The following is a 22,008-nucleotide window of genomic DNA, read 5'->3' as shown; positions in this document are numbered from 1 at the left end:
GTGTTGACAAGGATGTGGGTCAATTAAGAATCTTAGGAGTTCCCTGTGGCACACGGGTTAAGGATCTGGTGTTTTCACTGCAACAGCTTGGGTTGCTGCTGTAGTGGGGTTCAGTCCCTGGCCCATGCCACAAATGTGGCCAAAAAAAAAAGGGGGGGGGGGCAAAACTAAATGAATAAACAGACAAGTCAATTCCTCTTTGGAGACTTCTGGAAAAAAAAAAGATGGACCGTAGTGAATAGATTACTATTTCAATGTCCTTATATTGTAAAGGTGGAGTTTAATAACATTAGAAAAAAATAACACTGTGATTGGCTTTTAAATTTCTAGGTAAAAGCTAACAATGAGTACACGGTCCTGAAAGAAAAGAAATTAATTATAATGTACATTTAAAAGTCCGTAGGAGAGGGAGTTCCCATCGTGGTGCAGTGGAAACGAATCCAACTAGGAACCATGAGGTTTCGGGTTCACTCCCTGGCCTTGCTCAGTGGATGGCAGATCCAGCATTGCTGTGAGCTGTAGTATAGGTCGAAGACACGGCTCAGATCTGACATTGCTGTGGCTGTGGCATAGTCCCTCAGCTACAGCTCTGAACTGACCCCTAGCCTGGGAACCTCCATATGCCTCGGGTGCGGCCCTAAAAAAGCCAAAAATAAAAAAATGTTTTAAAAAGTCAGTAGGAGAAGTTAACATAGATAAAATAAGAAAATAAACTGGATAGTAATGCATCGATTACATCTAAGTAGACTAATTTTTAATTGAAAAATTTCTACTCATTGTTTATTGAAGAGATATGGCCAAATAACAGAATTAAAGTAGGAAAATGAAAAAGACATTTTATACAAGTTTGACAAACAACTAGCATGGTAATACTCTCCTCAGATGACATACATATTAAGGCTTGTTATTATTATAATTAGTTGCTATTTTAAATTTTTCTTAAGGTACTACTTTCCAGCATATTGATTAATGGATAACAAAAATAACTGACTTCATAGGCTTATGTGTGTTATGTACATATATACACACCGATCATGCACATAGATACACATTTACAGATATGTGTCTGTCTATATTTTTTTCCCCTTATGATTTAGTTTGTGGTAAATATTTAGGTATTTCATGGGACCTAAAAATAGCAGTTTCTCTTTGTGATGGGTTCAATCTATATATCCACTGAGTCAAAAAAATTTCAAACTGTTGAGTTCTCAACACCTTGCATCAGCTTCAGCATATAAATCCAGAGAAAATCATATAAAAATCTCTCCTAAAGTTGAGGTAGTATCCATCTTGCTCCTTGAAAACCGAGGAGCCACAAACTCCACATGAACAGAGTGGAGTCATGGGTCTTTCTGCTCTGGATGTGATGGAAGTCGCCACCAAAACCAAATTTCATCACTTTGGGGACAGGAGCAAGCCCCTGCAAACCCCTTTATGACAACATGCTCAGGTCATCTTCACAAAACGGAAAACCCTGCCTTCTCCACATCTCAGTGCCATGCAACGCACATCTTTTTCACCAGGTCAAACCACCTGATGTTTAAAAATATGCTAAAATTTAATTTCATGCTCTCCTCTGCCCCGCTTCAGTTCAGTCTGGCCATTTCTACCTGAAAATGTCTAAACACGCTCATCTCCTTCTGAACATCCCATTTCAAATACACACGTGCCATCTCTCTAAGGATGGAATGTACCAAACTCGAAACTGGCTCCCAAAAGCCGTACTCAGTGACTGAACTTTCCCTCTGGCACGACTGTCTTGGGTTTCAGCAAGGACCTGCCACGTGCTCGTCCATTCGCACGGACCTGTTCATCTCTGGGAGATGTACTGTGATGCATTGAAGTTTCGCACCTCTGCACTTCTCCATAACATCCAGGTTGTTTGAGGATCTGCTGTTTCTGACTGCATGCATTCTGAACTCCTCGACTGGAAGCACTAGTAAAACTTCCACTGCATAAGCACTTACATGGTAATTATATGTCATTATGAATACTATTTGGTTTTTTGTTGTTATCGTTGTTTTTGTTGTTTTACTTTTTAGGGCTGCATAGCTTCCCAGGCTGGGGTCAAATCAGAACTGTAGCTGCCCGCCTATGCCACGGCCACAGCAATGCAGGATCCTTAACCCACTAAGCAAGGCCAGGGATCAAACCCACATCCTCATGGATACTAGTTGGTTTCATCAACCGCTGAGTCACTACAGGAACTCCCACTCACAATTTCCCTTGGGACTCTGAGGGAAGAGAGTGAATTACCAAATGAAAAGAGTGTAAATACATACAATTTACATTTTTCTCTGAAAGGGAGGAAAATATTTACTCCTTTTCCCAGAAAAGCAGAGGCTTGATATGCTGGAGTCAAGACTCATGAGAAGAAAGGGGCTGATACTTGAGAAGCATGCGATGATTACTACAGAAGTTTTTCACAAAGAACAAATCAATGCTGTTGAAAAAGAGCTAAAATAGGAGTTCCCCTTGTGATGCAGGGGAAAAGAATCCAACTGGTAACCATGAAGTTGTGGCTTCGATCCCTGGCCTCACTCAGTGGGTTAAGAATCCAGTGTTGGGGTGAGCGGTGGTGTAGAGAGCAGACACAGCTCAGACCCTGCATTGCTATGGCTGTGGTGTAGCCTGGCAGCTGTAGCTCTGATTTGACCCCTAGTCTGTGAACCTGTATAAGCCACAGGTGCAGCCCTTAAAAGCAAGCGGGGGGGGGGGGGGAGCCAAAATAATATTACTGATGAAGGAAAAGGTGTGGAAAGAGACAAAGGTGCTGACCAGGAGAAGGATGGTTTTGGTGGCTCCGGACTCAGGGGAGGATATGGAGGAGACATTGATCCTATATCATAGATCTTAAGAAACAGATTAAGTGACTCCCTCTGGAGAACTGGAATGGAAAATATGCTGAGACAAATAGGAAATTTATTCTATACTTTATCCCATTTTGTATGGCTTTCATCCTTACTATTGAGTATTATCTATTACATTTCAATTTTTCTTTAAAAATTAGCATTATATTAAAGTTGTTATATTATGCCACTAAAATTTATAAAGAAAGTCTTACATACCACTAATTTTTTTTTTTTGTCTTTTTGCTATTTCTTGGGCCGCTCCCACGGCACATGGAGGTTCCTAGGCTAGGGGTTGAATCGGAGCTGCAGCCTCCAGCCTACGCCAGAGCCACAGCAACGCAGGATCCAAGTCGCATCTGCAACCTACACCACAGCTCACACCAACGCCGGATCATTAACCCACTGAGCAAGGGCAGGGACCAAACCCGCAACCTCATGGTTCCTAGTCGGATTTGTTAACCACTGCGCCACGACGGGACTCCACCATTAAATATTTTAAATAGCATAATAAAAAGAATAACTTAACTGGTAAGTATAACAAAAATAATATACCCTCTGACAATAAGTAAAATATAAAATGCATAAATTGGTTAAAAAACAGTGTAACTATATAAAAATGTCCTCACAATTTGTTACATCTCATTGATTCTTCAATATAGGCATTACACCATTCTAGGAGATGTGATAAACAAGACATTATAGACCTTACATTGTACCATGGAGAGAAGTGGTTATTAATAATACAATTGTAGAACTATTATTTAATTGTACAGTTGCATTATTTAATTATAATTATCATAAATTCTTTGATGGAGAGGAAGTCAGAGTCAGATGTAAGAAGACTTCAGCAACTAATCGTCCTTACAGTAAGCTCTTTCACAGATGTACTACATATCCATATGCATGTGATTATTTTCATGTGACAGTTTCGAGAGTTTCTGGCAGTTTTTCTAGTTCTGCCTGGTCCTAATTAATGATCAAACAATGTATGATGTTACACTGATAAAATCTATCAAATTAGATCAGGGATTCTGTAATTAATACGACATTGTTCCAGGATTACCCTTGGGTTGCCCTGGGTTTTCTCTTCACTGTTACCCCCAGCAGAGGACGCAGCAGTCCCCATGCCAGGCCAGTGGCGATGGGAAAGTGTCAGGTCATCCCTGTCCCTGCCAAAAAACTGGCCAGTAGCCAAGCCAGGGCGTGTGGCCAGGGGAACGCAGGCAGCAGGGAGGCAGCATGAGGTGGCACTCGTTATCGTCACCAGTTACCATGGCCCAGAGGTTCGGCCCCCCCGAGAGCAGCTCCACTTTCTAGGGGTGGACCATTTCTTGTGACTGTCTCCGTTCGTGCCTCAGGATTTACTCCAACATCTTGCAAGTTCCACTGACAGATGAAGGGACTATTACTCAGCAATAAAAAAGAATGAAATAATGCCATTTATAGCAACATGGATGGACCTAGAGATTATTACGTGAGGTCAGGCAAAGACAGATATCGTATGATATCATTTATATGTGGAATCTAAAAAAAAAAAGATAGCAATGAACTTATTTGCTAAACAGAAAGACTCACAGACACAGAAAACACACTTACAATTACCCAAGGGGATAGTGTGGCCAGGGAGATAAATTAGGAGTTAGGGTTTAACATATGCACATTAATATATATATGTGTGTGTATATATACATATATATATTATACATATAATATGTATTGTGTATATGTATATATTAATATATATTAATGTGTGTATATTATATATAATAGGTGAATAATAGACATATATATAAAATAGGTAAATAACAAGGACCTACTTATACCACAGAGAAGTATACTCAATATCCTGTAATAATACATAATGGGAAAGAATGTGAAAAGGAATCTTGGAGTTTGCGCTGCAGCACAGTGGGTTAAGATTCCGACTGCAGCAGCTTGGGATGCAGAAGAGCAGGTTCCCTCTCCAGCTGAGCCCAGTGGATTAAAGGTTCTGGTGTTGAAACAGCCGAGGTACAGGTTGCAGCTATGGCTCAATTCAATCTCTGGCTCAGAAAATTTCCACATGGCCAGGGTTCAGCCAATAAAAAAACAGAATATTTATCTATATGTGTATAACTGAATTACTTCCTGTACACTGGAACCTGATACATGTAAATGAACTATACTTCAATTTTAAGATTTCAATTACAAAACTTTTTAAAATTCTGAAATTCTTTGAAAGCACAAAGACAACTTCCATTGCCCAACTGTTTACACGGTCATCATAGAACACTTCATTGCAATTGGGATGATAGCATCTTTACTCCGAAGAAGAGGCCCACCACGTCTTATTCTCCATCCTCTGCTAAGTCACTCACAATGGTACTCAGGACTCCGGGGGAAGTGAGCCAATCACCAAATGAATCAGCTGACACTCATACCATTTACATCTTTCTTGTAAGGGGAGGGGAGTCTGCATGCCTTCTCCCAGCAAAGCAGAGCCTGGATATTCTCGAGTCACGACTCATGAGCAGAAAGGGGCTGAGAGCTGGGAAACATGATGTGATTATTGCCGAGATGTTCATGATGAACAAACTAGGATTGTTCAAAAGAGACAAAACAGCATAACAGATGGAGGAAAGGGTGTTGAAATAGACAAAGGAGATCACCACAAGGAGGACAGTTTTGGTGGCTTTGGACTCAGGGGACGATATGGAGGAGACATTGAGCCTATGAATGTTTTGGACCCTCTGCTTATGTCTGAACAAGATGAAAACCATGGAGCCGCTGGCCAAGATCATGAGCACAAAACATACGACGTCAGGGAAGGAGAGCAACGCTGCGTACAATGAGTCTGCAGTTTGGTCATGACGAACAGAAAGACAGTGTCCAAAGCTTTTCCTGTCTGTGGTGTTTTCGTTGCTCAAGTCTCCAGTCATATACATGGAGTAGATGATACTGACCAGCATGTTCACGACCCAGCTCAGGACAATGGAAGGGAAAACCAACTGGACTGCTTTCACTTTCAGCTCTGCCCACCTAGAGGTCCTGGGACTGATGGTGATGGCCTGGAAGACACTCAAGAGGCACGTGATGCCAATGGACGCTCCCCTGCCCACTCCTTGAACATAGGGGAAAAATCTGCATGCAAAATCACTGCGGAGCTGACGCCACCCATAACTGGTCATTGTGTTGTGGACTCCGCTGGAGAACAGAACCAAGATGTTGGCCACAATCAGGTTCCTAACAATCAAATCTATGGTCTTCAGCCTATACCCAGTGCAACAAAGGAAGAGATTATGGTAAAGCAGAGAGAAATTCCCCAGGATGCCAAACAGAGTCTGTAATAAGAAGATGGTTCTTATTGCCAAGTCACCGGCAGCCATGCGCTCAGGTCTCAAGGGCTGATGGTTGTCTTCTGAGCTGGGGGATCCTGAATGGGAACAGAAGGCATGGATCACATGGACCAGGTCAACTGCAATCCAACATTCTCCACTCACCAACCGTCCCTACTTTGAAATAATTTTCAAAGAACATTTTCCTATCACGTCAAGGCTTCCAAGGGTTGAATGGAGAACCATGAAAGCATACTTGCCATGAAGGAATCACTGCTGTGAAAGCCACCCACGCAGTAACTGCTTTAGCCCTCACAAATTCATGGGGCAGACATTGCTCTATTCCTTATAAAGGTGAGGCAGACATCAGCACGGAGAGCTCAAGTATCTCATCGAAATCCCCTCACTGGTTAGGGGCAAATGGTGAGTGGGCGTGTGAACCTGGCTGGGCGGTAACAGCAACAGTGCACCTGATCAGGAATACACTCCCATTCTAGTCTCCTGTGCTGCTCCAATAAACTAGATCGACGGTTACTTAGGCACCGTGGCACTGCAGGTTAGGTTGGGGGTATTTTCTTTCAACATCTAGGCGGGACACGTTTCCACCAATTTATAAACACCTTCTACATGCACATATAAGCTCTGAATAAAGCTTTGGAGATCTTAACTAAATGGAGGTGCGTTGACTGCTGTATAAAACTGCAGGTACCTGCCATGTGACAAGGTAGGTTTCATGAAGGCAAAAAAGGCTCAGTGTACGCAAACAGAAAGAGTCCCTGACTTTCCTTCCAGGACAGAAGTACAATGGCCCAAGTCATGGGAATTATGGGACAGGAAACACCGATGCCTCATTAAGCATGCACGCTAAGAACAAAATTATTACCAGTTTCAGATGCCATACATACCTCTTTGTTAATACCTAAGCTAAACAGAAGTATCTGCAGAAAGGCATTCAAGATATGGAAACACAAGACACATGCAAAAGGGAATCTGAAGGCAAACACCCTGTGGACTGCACAAATGCCATACATGGTTTGGGTCAGTAGGATAATATGTAAAAGCAGCACAAACATCGCAAGATACACTTGAGCCTTCAAATGGTATCTGAAGTGTATAAAGGTCTACTTTTCTAGTTTCATTATTTATTTCATGGCTTCATCTGCAGCACACAGAAGGACCCAAGCAAGGCACTGGATCTGAGCCTCAGCTGCGACCGAGACCTACAACACGGCTGCGGCCATGCCAGATCCTCTCACTGACTGTGCCGGGCTGGGGATTGAAAGTGTGCCTCTGCAGAGACCCAGGCCGCTGCAGTCCGATGCTTAACCCACTGGGCCCCAGAGTGAGAACCTAAAGTTCTCATTTCCTTAAATGCTGTTTCCCTCACTTAATGTGGGAAGACTCTCCAAAATTAATAGTGACACAATTATTACATCTATTAGGCAACTCATATACCCAGAGTCAGAAAAAAACATTTGTTAAGAAAGAAAGAAAGAAAAGAAAGAAAGAAAGGAAGGAAGGAAGGAAGTAAAGAAAGAAAGAAAGAAAGAAAGAGAGAAAGAAAGAAAGAAAAAAAGAAAAGAAAGGAGTTCCCATCATGGTACAGCAGAAACCAATCCAACTTGGAACCATAAGGTTGCTGGTTTGATCCCTGGCCTCGCTCAGTGGGTTAAGGATCCGGTGTGGCAGGTCACAGATGTGGCTGTGATGTAGGACAGCTCTGATTTGACCCCTACTCTGAGAACCTCCATATGTCTCTGGTGTGGCCCTCAAAAGACCGGGGGGAAAAAAAGAGAGAGAGAGAGAGAAAGAGAGAACAACCTGTACTCCAGCCAATAGTGGTTAGACATGCTGTTTCCACACAGGATCAGATGATTCCCACTCTTTGCTTTAAGCATGGAGTACTATGGACACACCTCGGAAACCTGAAAATTCTGTCTATGATTCCTGTAAAGTAGACTGAACATCCAACTGACCTGGGAATTACAGTCCTTAAGCACATTAAAACTCAGATTCTATTATCCCTTGCATGAAACCCCAACAGTCACAGTCCATGAGGATTAGATACATTATATTAGGAGCCACCAGCTCAGTTAAAGGTCTAGAACCCCATCTCTCTTGACTCAGCTCATGAGCCAGGATTTTTCCCCCTTCTTGCATGGCGTTGGTACTGGACCAGGTCCATACACCGAAGGTGCCTTTTGTCCAATATGCTCACTTACCCGGACTCCTCATACAAATCCTTCCTTTACAGAGTCTACCTCTCCAATGAACACAGAGAAAACCGCCCACTCATTCCTGCTGCCTGGAGGGTGGGCTCAGAGTGAAGGTCAAAGCCATCGGAGTGTGTCCAACAGGGGCAGCTGGACCCGCACATATGAGTGTGCTTCTGAGACCTCCCCTCCCCGCAGAACCACAATTATCATTTCACCTGCAGCAGCACTGACAGTAATAGTCTTGAGAGCTGTGAATAGTCTTGAAAACACTTTCCCACCTGCTAATTGCCAAGGACAATTACAACTTTCTAGCTACAATACCTTAGGAGACCGTTTGAGGGTTTGGAGAGATGCTAACTTTTCCATGATCCCTCGAGGCAGGCAGTGGCAGGAGCAGGAGGGACTTGGGATTGACACGGAAGGGACCAACTACAAGGACGTGTGTCTCAGGGGATGGTCGGCCTCACTGAGAAAATTCTACCCACGGGAGGTCTTTCCTGACTTCATACAACTGAGCTGCAACATCAATTAAGCCATAAACCAAGACATGGGAATTTGTCCAAGTATCAGAGAAGGATGTCAAAAGAGATGCAAGGACCCAGAAGAATGTGACGTCAACAGTCTACACATCACTGCGCCCATGCGCACAGCTCAACAGCAGTCAATACGTAAAGTGTCAGGAAAATAAACTTTGTGGATATTGACCCTCGGTAGGGATAGGAAGCAGAAGCCCTCTCCTAGCCATGGAAGAAAGAGAGAAGCTTCCACAAGAGTCCCTTGCACAACTCTCCCACCCTGCTGGTGGGAATGTAAGTTGATGCAGCCACTATGTAAGACCAGCATGGAGGCTCCTCAGAAAACTAACAAGAGAGTCACTACAGGATCCAGCAATCCCACCCTAAGCATATCTCCAGACAAGACGCAGGCGGGCCTGTGTTCATAGCAGCACTATTCCCAACAGCCAAGACACGGAAGCAACCTCCATGTCCATCAGCAGAGGAGTGGATCAAGCAGAGACTGGCACCTGTATACAATGGAATATTACTCAGCCATAAAGAAGGATGAAATAATGCCATCTGCAGCAACATGGAAGGACCTAGAGATTATCATACCAAGTGAAGGAAGCCAGACAAAGATAAACATCATATGATATCACTTATACGTGGACTCTAAAACAATGCTATAAATGAACTTATTGACAAAACAGAAACAGAGTCACAGACATTGGAAACAAACTCAGGGTTACTAAAGGAACTGCTGGGGACAGGGATGGATTGGAGGATTGGGAATGACATATGCACACTATTGTATATGGGGTGGATGCTCAGACAGGAAGCTGCTGTACAGCACAGGGATATTCTGTGATAACCTATGTTGGCAAAAGAATCTGAAAAACAATGGATGTGTGGATATGTGTAACTGAATCCCTTTGCTGTACCACAGCAATTATCACAACATTGTAAATCGACTATACATCAATAAAACTTTAAAAAAATTAAAAAAAAGAACACAATAAAAATAATTTTTAAAAAATTTTTATACATTTAAACCTATCAATGAAAACAGAAACAGACTCACCGGCAAGGAGAACAGACTTGTGGTGGACGAGGACGAGTGGGTAGGGGAGGCGGGAGTGGGAAGCTGGGGTGATCAGATGTGAGCTATTCCACAGGGAGGAATGAGCAACAAGGTTTTAGTGCAGAGCACAGAGAACCAGACTCAGTGTCCTGGGATAAACTCTAATGGAGGAGTTCTCATCGTGGCACATTGGAAACAAATCTGACTAGGAACCATGAGGACCCAGCTTCCATCCCTGGCCTCACTCAGTGGGTTAAGGATCTGGTGTTGCCATGAGCTGTGGTGTAGGTCACAGACACGGCTCAGATCTGGCATTGCTGTGGCTGTGGTATAGGCTGGCAGGTGCAGCTCTGATTCAACACCTAGCCTGGGAACCTCCATATGCCGTGGGTGCAGTCCTAAAAAGCCAAAAAAAAAATAATAATAATGGAAAAGAACATTTAAAAAGTGTGATATATAGATGTATAATTGAATCACTATAATTTATAGCAGAAATTAATATAACGTTGTAAATCAACTACACTTCAATTAAAAAAAAAAAAAAAAAGAGTCCTTGCACCAGGGTCAGATGGTTTAACAGGGCCAATCTACTATTCCTGCAAGTGTTTGATAAGCCAATGCTACTCACTTAATTCAAGACCAGCAAAAGGTCAACACAGTCCTCTACACTACTTTGAAAATTTTTCAGTAAAGAACTATAACTGCTTTTTTAATTAGGAAATGCCTTTCCAATGGTTAAGAAACATACATACATGTGTGTGTGTGTGTGTGTGTGTGTATAATGAGTTGAATGTAATTCTTCAGGTTTTCCTACTCACAAATCAACTCTTTGACCCAAGCTCACTCTGCATCATTTCCCATAGTCAAGTCAGTTGTTAGAGCCGTAACAGTAGACAACCCACCCAACACACAGACACACACCACCCAAACTCATTTACACACAGATGCAAACACACATGGAGGGACACTCACACTCAAACCTATAGTCACACACATTCACATACTCATACACAATTGCTCACTTCCTTACACAATTTCAACTGCACATTCACGTGCATGAATCCATACAATGAAGACATGAAAGTTCCCAATCACATATACAAACACTTGTAAATACACCCACTCACATAAACTCACAATTATAATCTTATACAAAATCACAGTCACCATGCATGTATCTTTTTTTTTCTTTTAAGGGCTGCACCCAAGGCATATGTAAGATCCCAGGCTAGGGGTTGAATCAGAGGTGCAGTAGCTGCCAGCCTACACCACAGCCACAGCAACGATGGATCTGAGCCGAGTCTGTGACCCACACCATAGCTCATGGCAACGCCAGACAATTAACCCACTGAGCAAGGCTGCGGATCGAACCTGCGTCCTCGGGTTCGATTCTATCCAGATTCGTTTTTGCTAAGCCACAACGGGAACTCCCCCCCTTTATTTTTTTGTCTTTTTAGGGGCACACCCACAGCATATGGAAGTTCCCAGACTATGGGTCAAACTGGAGCTATAGCCACCATGGGAACTCTCCCACTTTCTTATAATTACTTTCCATTTTTACTTTTTCACTTTGTTGTATGGATTATTAAGATCACCACAAATCCATTGGGAAACCAAGTGGACAATCAATAAATCAATCAACAAATAAGCAAATACACATTTTAAATCATAAATAAGCAAACAAGCCACATTTCACCTGGGACTCGTTCATGTTTTGCTGTTCTGCCGATACAGGCAAACCATTCCAGGATTTGCTCTGCCCAATGATTATTCTCACGGTGCCCAAATCTCTGGAAAGTGCTTTCTAGTCCGGGGTATCTTGGGCCAAGATGAATTCTGGTCGCATGAACTCACCTCGCTTATCTGCTCTGCACCTGGAAGCTGGGAGCTATGGATTCAGGAGCAAATTCACTTCAAGTGGATCACTAATCAGAATTCAAGAAAATGGCATGTCTGCAGACTCTAACCAAGACTGCTAGGACCAAAACTACGCAGAGGGGCAGGAGGTACCAGCAGCCTTGACCACGGTGTATAAAGCAAAAGCTCTGCTGAGATGCTGAGAAAACCTGTAAGCATGACCACATCTGAGACACTCTCGATATTTTCTTTAAAAGCATTTGCACGGTTACTTGGGAGTCAATCATTTTGCTAGTTGAGATGAATTTTACTCAAAGAGGGTACTAGAAAACACATAAGGAGCTCCTGCTGTGGCACAGTGGGTTAAGAATCTGACCATGGTGGCTGGGTCTCTGCAGAGGTGCAGGTTTGATCCCCAGCCCAGTATGGTGGAATAAAGGATTCAGTGTTGCCACAGCTGTGGCATAAGTTGCAACTGAAGCTGGGATTCAGTCCCAGGCTCGGGAACTTCTATATGTTGTGGGTGCAGTCATTAAAAAGAAAAATAAAAGCACATGGAAGATTCGAGGGAAAAGACATCTAGATTTTAGTCCTAGTCAGTCTATGTCCTCCCTAAGGGACTTAAGGCAAGAATCACTACTTCTCTGAAAACCAGCCTTTGCAATAATTAAAACAAGGACAGGCAGTTCCCATCGTGGCGCAGTGGTTAACGAATCCGACTAGGAACCATGAGGTTGCGGGTTTGACCCCTGCCCTTGCTCAGTGGGTTAAGGATCCGGCATTGCCGTGAGCTGTGGTGTAGGTCACAGATGCAGCTCAGATCTGGTGTGGCTGTGGCTGTGGTGTAGGCCAGTGGCTACAGCTCCAATTAGACCCCTAGCCTGGGAACCTCCATATGCCGTGGGAGTGGCCCTAGAAAAGGCAAAAAATAAAATAAAGATTTTAAGATGAGATCCATTAAGTGTCATAAAGTAGAAATATAGAGAATAGCATGAGTTAGAAGTTATAGTGCGGCTAGTCTATGCAGCAAATAGTAGGGAAGTAAACCGTATAAAACAAATTCTATTACAAAAACAAGGAAGTCTGATGGACTGAGAGTTTGGGGTTACCAGATGCAAACAATTGCATTTGGAGTGGATAAGTAATGAGATCCTGCTGTGTAGCACAGGGAACTATATCCAATCACTTGTGATGGAACATGATGGAGGATACTATGAGAAGAACAATGTATATATATGTATAACTGAGTCACTTTGTTGTATGGCAGAAATTGACAGAACATTATAAATCAACTATAATAAAAATTCTTTAAAAAAACAAGAAAATTTAACAGAAACATCACTGGGCTAGAAGATATTAATACACCACTCTAATTCTGTGACAGATAATGCAGGAAAATATTATGTATGGTCTAAATATTAAAACTAAAAATATTAGCTTCAGTGATATATCAAAGTACATAAAGATGCACATATTGAAAATATATATTCTTTTCAATCATTCATGTTTGCCTTAAAAGAGAAGACCACATATCTAACCAAATGAAAAGGGTGATAAAGTCCTCAAAATAGAGTTAGGAATAACAAGATAGCAACCAAAAAATTTCAAATATGTCAGACTAAAAATTAACCTAAATGTCTCATGTTAAGTAAAAATGGAAGTGGCATTTATTGCGTATTTGTAACTAATAAATATTTAAATGTGAAAAATTATGCTGAAGAAGTATGAATACAATCAAAATAATTGTGATGATTTCTATGATTACCAAGTGGGAACACGAGAAGGATCATACCAACAAGGATCATACCAATATCACATGCTTACATGATAATTAAAAACATGTTCCGAAAAAGACTAATTTAGTTTTTATATGTGTCTTATTTTCACCAAATAATATACAGGTTTAATGTAAAAATCAAACAAAATACCTAATAAGAATACCAGATGAAAATTTTTTTAAAAACAGGAGTTCCCTTCGTGGCTCAGTAGTTAATGAACCCTACTAGGATCCATGAGAATGCGGGTGCTATCCCTGGCTTCGCTCAGCAGGTTAAGGATCCCATGTTGCTGTGGCTGTGGTGTAGGCCACCAGCTGCAGCTCGGATACCATCCCTAGCTGGGGAACTTCCATATGCCACAGGTGTGACCCTAAAAAGTGTTCCTAATTCTGTGAATCCTTATGTGACAGTCTATGAATATGCAAGCAAACATCAGTTTAGATTTCCTTAGACTCTGGTTGTTTAAAAACACTTTTTAAACTTTTGTAGGGATGGCCAAGGTAAGGAATCCCCTAAACAGAAGAGGTTGGAGGAGTGGCTTGTTGGGAACCGCTGCTAAGCTTTAGAGGAACTGGGTGGAGTGTCACAATGTGAAGCTCCTTATATGGGTTAGAAACTCAAATCAAGGATCCCAAGGGAGTCTCTCCCCAGTCACTAACTCCATAAAGCAACAACTTCCATCAGCTCACCAGTCACCGTCATCAATACATAGGACTCCCCAGGCAGAAGCATACTGTACCCCCAACATGGTAGCTCATGGAACTCCATTCAATGACCCGCCCCAATAACAATCATAATATTGACTCCCACCAGTAAGCCCTCCAAGCTCTTAATACCCCACCAGTGAGTCCATCACTGCCCCCTAATACCTCATCCTTGATTCCCAAAACCTCCATATTATTAATGCCCGCAGCCTCTCCCGTAACTGACCTCAACACTCCCCACCAACCCTACCGTCCATTCAAAGACCACACAGACTGGGCCAACCACCAGCTCCCAGACTTCCCCAACCACCCATCTCACAGCCCTCCATCCCTGAGTTCTGAATTCACAGATTCATCATGCCGTTGCCACCTCACACTCCATCACTAAACTATGGATTCGCCCAGTTAAAAACTTCGCAGATTCTCCACCACGGATCTAAGACTCCACCATTACTGACTAAACTAACTGCCTTTCAGCCCAAGACACCCACTTCCTTGACCCCCACGGACTCTCACCACTGACCCTACGTGCCGACCCAAGAGCGAACCCACAGAAGTCTTCCCTCTCACCTGGTCTTCTCACAGCAGGGTTGCAACAAGGACCGGCTTCCACACGCTCCTTTCTGAAGCAAGTCGCCTGGCAACAATGCGGCGCTTCTGCGCAGACTCAGAAAGACCTCTGAGCCACGGAAGGCTGCCGGTCACGTGACAACCCTCCCGTGACCCGGATTCTGGGCATTAGGGCCGCTCTACGGGGCAATATGGCGGCGCCTGTGGGGCGACCTTTTCTCAAAGATGTGCCTTGCAGAGAAGGTAGTCCCTTCTGCTGGACGCGGACGCCTCAGCGCTGAAGCTTCCATCTCCCCAGGTGCCATCAATAGTGTGGTGCACGTGCCAACTCTCGCAATGCAGGTGGTCCTCTTCCCCCTCAGTTATGCCGCCGGAGACTTAAGACGGCTGTGTCCGCTGAGGCTCGTCACACTTTGGCAGTCTTGAAGGAGGTGTGTGTCCACAAGGCTGAGAACTTTTATGCTTAGCAGAGTGGTCAAGAGACATGCCATGGGAATGCTTCTGGCTGGAGAACGCTTTGGAGAAAAGTAGAGTTTGGAAGAGCTGAGGTGGCGAAATTAAGTCACCCTAAAACCGGGTTCCCCTACTGAGTTTATGATTAATCTGTCCTTATCGGAAAGTTTGTTCCCTTTCTTAGCCCCTCTGACATCAATCCTGGCCTAACTGAACACTAGTTAAGGAGAGTCAGACAACTGAGATTGCTGTTACCCATAACATCCTTAATATAATAAAATTGCTTTTGTAGATATTAGCGTATTACTCAGGTTGTTTCTTCAGGGAAAGATGAGCTCATGGGCCCTCTGGCCATGGACTACCTGACCAGAGAATCCTAAACATTCTGACTCCAGAAACTACAATTCAGAAATGTCAAGGATGGGATGAACATATATATGCTACTATATATAAAATAATCAACAAGGACCTGCTATATAGAACAGGCAACTCTGCACATATTCTGTAATAATATATATGGGGAAAGAATCTGTAAAGAATGGATATGTGTATATGTATAACTGAATCACTGCTATACAAGCGAAAATAACACAAGTGAAACTAACACAACTATAGTATAGTAAATCAACTATACTTCAATAAAAAATGAAAAATTTTTAAAATCACTCTTAATGGGAGTTCCCGTCGTGGCACAGTGGTTAACGAATCCGACTAGGAACCATGAGGTTGCGGGTTCGGTCCTTGGCCTTGCTCAGTGGGTTAACGATCCCGCGTTGCTGTGAGCTGTGGTGTAGGTTGCAGATGCAGCTCAGATCCCGCGTTGCTGTGGCTCTGGCGTAGGCCGGTGGCTACAGCTCCGATTCGACCCCTAGCCTGGGAACCTCCATATGCCGCGGGAGCGGCCCAAAGAAATAGCAAAAAGACAAAAAATAAAATAAAAAAATAAAATAAAATCACTCTTATGAACCTGTCCAACTCCATATTGTTATCTACAAAATTTTCTTTTCTTTTAGGGCCACACCTGTGGCACATGTAAGTTCCCAGGCTAGGGGTCAAATCAGAGCAGCAGCTGCCAGCCAATACCACAGCCACAGCAACGTGGGATCCGAGCCACACCTGCAACCTAGGCCACAGCTTATGACAATGCCAGATCCTTAACCCAGTGAGCGGGTCAGGGATCAAACCTGCATCCTCATGGATGCTAGTAGGGTTCATTACCACTGAGCCACAACAGGAACTCCAAAATTTTATTTTCTGTTTGACTCTTAACTTTGCTGTTATAACAAACCAACCACAAAATGTTAATAGTTAAACTAATAAAGTTATTTGTCATCAAAAAAAGTCACAGAAATGTTACAAAACAATCTTCAGCAAGCGGTGCTGGGAAAACTGGACTGCTGCATGTAGATCAATGAAACTAGAACACACCCTCACACCAAAAACTCAAAATGGCTTAAAGACATGGTACCATAAAACTCCTAGAAGGGAACTTTGGCAAAACATCCTCCAACATAAACCATACAAATGTCTCCTTGGGTCAGTCTCCCAAGGCAACAGAAGCAAAAACAAAAAAAACCAAAATGGGACCTAATCAAGCATACAAGCTTTTGCACAGCAAAGGAAACCATAAGAAAAAGGGAGTTCCCGTCGAGGCACAGTGGTTAACGAATCCGACTAGGAACCATGAGGTTGCGGGTTCGATCCCTGGCCCTCCTCAGTGGGTTAAGGATCTGGTGTTGCCGTGAGCTGTGGTGTAGGTTGCAGATGTGGCTCGGATCCCACGTTGCTGTGGCTGTGGGGTAGGCCAGCGGTTGCAGCTCCGATTAGATCCCTAGCCCAGGAACCTACATATGCCGTGGGAGTGGCCCAAGAAATGGCAAAAAGACAAAATAAAATAAAATAAAATGGATAAGCAATGAGGTCCTACTGTATAATACAGGGAACTATATCCAATCTCTTATGATAATGATGGATAATAATATAAGAAAAGGAATGTATATATATGAATGGGTCACTTTGCTGTACAGCAGAAATTGGCATATTATAAATCAACTATAATTTAAAAATAAATTTTTAAAATATTACAAAACAATGATTAATCCCAGTTTCTTTGTTCTTCACCTTTAAAATATTTCTGACTCAAAGACCAAGATGGAGTGAATCTGAGACTTGTCTCCCACTCCTTTGCTTGGTTCCCAGCAAAAAAACCATTACTGGGAGTTCCCGTCGTGGCTCAGTGGTTAATGAATCCGAGTAGGAAACAGGAGGTTGTGAGTTCGATCCCTGGCTTGCTCAGTGGGTTAAGGATCCGGCATTGCTGTGGATGTGGCATAGGCCCGCGGCTACAGCTCAGATTTGACCCCGAGCCTGGGAACCTCCATATGCCGCGGGAGCGGCCCAAGAAATGGCAAAAAAGACAAAAACAAAAAACAAAAAAACATTACTTTGCTGTAAACACCTGTGGTCAGAGTTTGGCTTTCAGCATCTTAGGCACACAAGCCCTTGCCTGATTGCAATGGGCAACCCAGCTGTTACCTCTCAGGATCCTCTGAGGTTATTAGTGCCTATGGTCTGCCCTGCCCTTTACCAGTGCAGGGTTTTCCCTTTGTGGATCCAGAAGCTGCCCTGGCCCCTGTGGCCTGGGGGCCTAGCTGGGGATTTCCCTTCTCAACAGACCATCAGCAATCCTAGCAAGATTTTAGACCTGCAGTACAGGAATAGTTTCTCAGTCGGGAGGTGTAAGCAACCGGGACAACAATGCAGGCCAAAAACTTTTTTTTTCTTTTTAGGGCCACACCCGCAGCCTATGGAGGTTACCAGGCTAGGGGTCCAATCAGAGCTGCAGCTGCCAGCCTACACTACAGCCACAGCAATGCAGGATCTGAGGTGTGTCTGCAACCTACACCACAACTCTGGGCAACACTGGATCCCCAACCCACTGAGCAAGGCCACTAAGTGTACAGCATAGTGATTCAGTATTTTTAGACTATACTTGTTAGAGTTATTATAAAATCATGGCTATGCTCGACAATATATCCTTGTTGCTTATCTTTTTTCTTTCTTTCTTTCTTTTTAGGGCCACACCCAAGGCATGTGAAAGTTCCCAGGCTAGGGGTCGAATCAGAGCTACAGTCGCCGGCCTACACCACAGCCACAGCAACGTGGGATAGGAGCCTCGTCTGCAAACTGTACCATACACAGCTCACGGCAACGCCGGATCCTTAACCCACTGAGCAAGGCCAGGGATTGAACCTGTATCTTCATGGATCCTAGTCGGGTTTGTTAACCACTGAACCACAAAGGAAACTCCTGTTTATCTATTTTATACTTAGTAGTTTGTAGCTATTAATCCCATGTCCCTAATTTTCCCCTCCTGTCTTCCCTCTCCCCTTTGGTAACCACTAGTTTTTCCTTCTTTTTTTTTCTTGCTTTTTTTTTCAGGGCCACACTGGCAGCATAAGGGAGTTTACAGGCTAGGGGTTGAACTGGAGCTACACCTGCCAGCCTACACCCCAGCCATACAACTCTCTCTCAACCGGAGACTCGTCTGCAACCTACACCACAGCTTATGGCAACGCCGGATCGTTAACCCACTGAGTGAGACCAGAGATCGAACCCGCATCCGCATGGATCCTAGTCAGGTTTGTTAACCACTGAGCCACAAAGTGAGCTCCCCCATTAGTTTGGTTTCTACACCTGCAAATCTATTTGTGTTTTGCATATGTTCATTTGTATTATTTTTTAATTTAAAAAAATTTTTGCCATATCACAGCAATGCAGAAGTTCCTGGGCCAGGGGTGGAACCCATGCCACAGGAGTAACCCGGGCCACTGCAAGTGATAAAGCCAGATCCTTAACCCACTGAGCCACCCAGGAACTCCTGTATTATTTTCTTAGATTCCACATACAAGTGATATGATCATATAGTTTTGGCTTTCTCTAACTCAATTCACTAACATTTTCTAGGTCCACTCACATTGCTGCCAATGACAGAATTTCCTTCTTTTTATGGCTGAGTAATAGTCTAGTGTACATACATACCACATCTTTATCCAATCGTCTGTTGATGGCGCCTCGTTTGCATCTATGTCTGGGCTATTTTAAATAACATTGTTATGAACACTGGGGTGTATCTTTTTGTATTAGTCCTTTCATTTTTTTCTAGATAGATACCCAGGAGTGGAATTACCAGATCATATGGGAGTTCTATTTAAAAATTTTGAGCAACCTTCCTACTGTTTCCCATAGTGGCTGCACCAATTTACATTCCCATCAGCAGTGTACAGGTCTTCCCATTTCTCCACATCCTAACATTTGCTATTCGTGGACTTTTTGATGACAGCCATTGTGACAGGTTTGAGGCACTAGATTCTTCAGCTAGAATCGTACTAAACAATAAAATTACTTGATGTCTCAGGTGGGGCCACTAAAAATGGTTTATTGGGAAAAAAAATGAGATTACTTAGACTTTATGTGTAGTGGCCAATAGCTCCTGTTTTATGTTAACACATGAGAAGTTAAAAATCTACTTAGATAAAATTAGGCAACAGTATGCCTGGCTACAAAGTCTTCCCAGAAGAGCCAGGTCCAGACTGGTGTTCAGACGTATTCTCCTGAATTCCTCAGGGAATAAGATTTACTTTCCAAAGTTTACTCAAGTTTGGGCTGTCCCTCCATCTGCTACTTCAAATTGGGTCTGTTGCCCCAAAAGGAAACAAAGGACTAATATTTTAATCATGTAAGACTCAGGTCCAAGACCTGGGACTCAGGAATATTTCCAACTCAGCACACGCTTCCATTCCCTAAACTGAGGCAGGAAATAGCCAGAATGGTCAATGCCCTGTTCTCGCAAAGCTTGGGGGAAAGTTAAAACAGGAGTGGGAATTGAAACCAAGTGCCCCTAAACCCAAGTTTCCTTACTGAGGTTGTGATTAACCTCTCTTTATTCCTCTTTTGCCCTCTCTGACCTCAATCCCAGGCTAATTGAACACTAATCAACCTGAGTCAGACAACTGAGGTAACAGTTGTCTATAACATCCTTCATGTAATCAAATTACTGTTGTAGAAATCATCATTAATATGCAAACTCAGGTTGCTCCTCCAGGACAAGATGAGCTCCCAGGGCCGGAGCCCATGGACCACCCAGCCAGAAAACCGTAAACCATAGACATCCTGACACCCAAAACCACAATTACATTAAGAAATGTCACAAGACAATGATAAATCCCAGCCTCTTTTTTCCTTCCCCTTGAAAACATCCCAACTCAAAGATCAAGATGAAGTGGATCTGAGACTTGGTCCCCTGCAAATAAACCATTACTTTGCTGCAAACACGTGCTCTCTGCGCTGTGAGCACAGAAGCCTCTGCTCCCTTACAATAGTCCTGAGAATACAGAGCAGGGGAAAAAAGGTGGCTTGGCGTATATAATAATAGTACCAAAGAGAGCGGGCCAAGAAAGATGAGGTGGGAGGGTCAATGTTGAGGACAGGCCATCCCACCTACATGGGCGGGGCCTATGGTGGAGGCGGGGCTTTCCAGCCTCCAAGATCTGGAAATAACAGTCTCAGAAGCCCAGAGGTGGAGCGGAAGTTGGGGGGATAAACTTTTTCCGGCTTCCATCCTATCACTCTCTTGTATTAAAGCCTGCTCCCTTTGTTTACACAGCCTGTGAAAATAAGCTCCAGAGGGGTAAAGGACCCACCTACATCACACAATAGTCAAAAAGGAAAACGACACATCAGCTGGGAGCCTCCTGTCTGCCCTACAAGCAGTTTCAAGTGAAGCAGCTGACTTCATTTCCTGAGTCAGGGATAGAGCTAAGCCCTAAGAGAGGAAGCATTTCACCTGCTGCTCCTACCCTTTCTTTAACATACAGGCCAGTGCCCTCTCGTGCTGACCCCTCCCCTCTGTACCTTCACATGCCTCACCCCCACCTTCATCCACACTCACCTCCAGCTCCCCAACGAGAAGACTGCAGAACCAAGAAGCAACCAGCTGCCGTCCTGAAGATTGAAATCCTGTTACAGTGACCACTTGGTGTAGCTGGCTGTTGGTCCATGGACGGGAAGGTTTGAAGAATCCATGAAATGGAAGGCCAGGAGATGAAAGTCCCCCTGAAGTCTAGGATTGATAGGTCTTGGGGGTGGGGGGGACGATGTCAGTCAAGAATAATCTGTAGAGGCCAGTGATGGGACAGTCCTCATGGTCAGTGACTAAAGCAATTTCCAAGGGTCAATTATTCAGAATATGAGGATGTCAAGGTTGGGAGCCAGTGGAAAGAGGGCTTTTGAAATGATCAGAATCCAACTATATCCCCCAGATTGTGCACTTTAAATTTTACTCTTCAGGGAGTTCCTGTTGTAGCTCAGCAGTAGTGAACCCGACTAGTATCCATGAGGAGGCAGGCTCAATATCAGATCTCATGCAATGGGTTAAGGATCCAGCGTTGCCGTGAGCTGCAGTGTACATCACAGATGCAGCTCAGATCTAGTGTTGCCGTGGCTGTGGTGTAGGCCAGCAGCTGAAGCTCCAATGCAACCCCTAGTCTAGGAACTTCCATATGCTGCGGGTGCGGTCCTAAAAAGAAAAATTTTTCTTACACTTCAAATTTAGGTCTTTGATCTACTGAGAATGGATCTTCACATACAATGTGAAGCAGTGATCTAATTTCATGTTTTCCCATCAA

At 43.5% G+C, this 22,008-nt stretch overlaps 1 protein-coding gene across 2 annotated transcripts; it reads right to left on the bottom strand.

Annotated features, from left to right (window-relative positions):
* Positions 1–4,745: 4,745 nt before the first annotated feature.
* On the bottom strand, positions 4,746–21,709 carry LOC125132704 (vomeronasal type-1 receptor 4-like). Of its 2 annotated transcripts, XM_047790347.1 has the most exons (3): positions 21,273–21,709; positions 14,870–15,384; positions 4,746–6,264 (listed from the first exon to the last, which is right to left on the bottom strand). In XM_047790347.1, the coding sequence occupies exon 3, from the start codon at positions 6,215–6,217 to the stop codon at positions 5,276–5,278; it is 942 nt and encodes a 313-aa protein (XP_047646303.1). In that variant the 5' UTR covers positions 6,218–6,264; positions 14,870–15,384; positions 21,273–21,709; the 3' UTR covers positions 4,746–5,275. The 2 variants fall into 2 exon arrangements, with proteins under 2 accessions (XP_047646303.1, XP_047646304.1); XM_047790348.1 differs by lacking the exon at positions 21,273–21,709 and having other exon boundaries at positions 14,870–15,726.
* Between the last annotated feature and the right edge of the window lie 299 nt (positions 21,710–22,008).

Source organism: Phacochoerus africanus, chromosome 8 (genome assembly GCF_016906955.1).
Source record: "Phacochoerus africanus isolate WHEZ1 chromosome 8, ROS_Pafr_v1, whole genome shotgun sequence".
In the NCBI taxonomy this organism is placed as follows: Eukaryota; Metazoa; Chordata; class Mammalia; order Artiodactyla; family Suidae; genus Phacochoerus; species Phacochoerus africanus.
Note: the sequence above shows the minus strand (reverse complement) of the source record. Positions and strands in the feature narration are given on the sequence as shown.

Coding starts and splice junctions, on each gene's coding strand:
- LOC125132704 (XM_047790347.1), bottom strand. CDS start 6,217: ATGGCTGCCGGTGACTTGGCAATAAGAACCATCTTCTTATTACAGACT.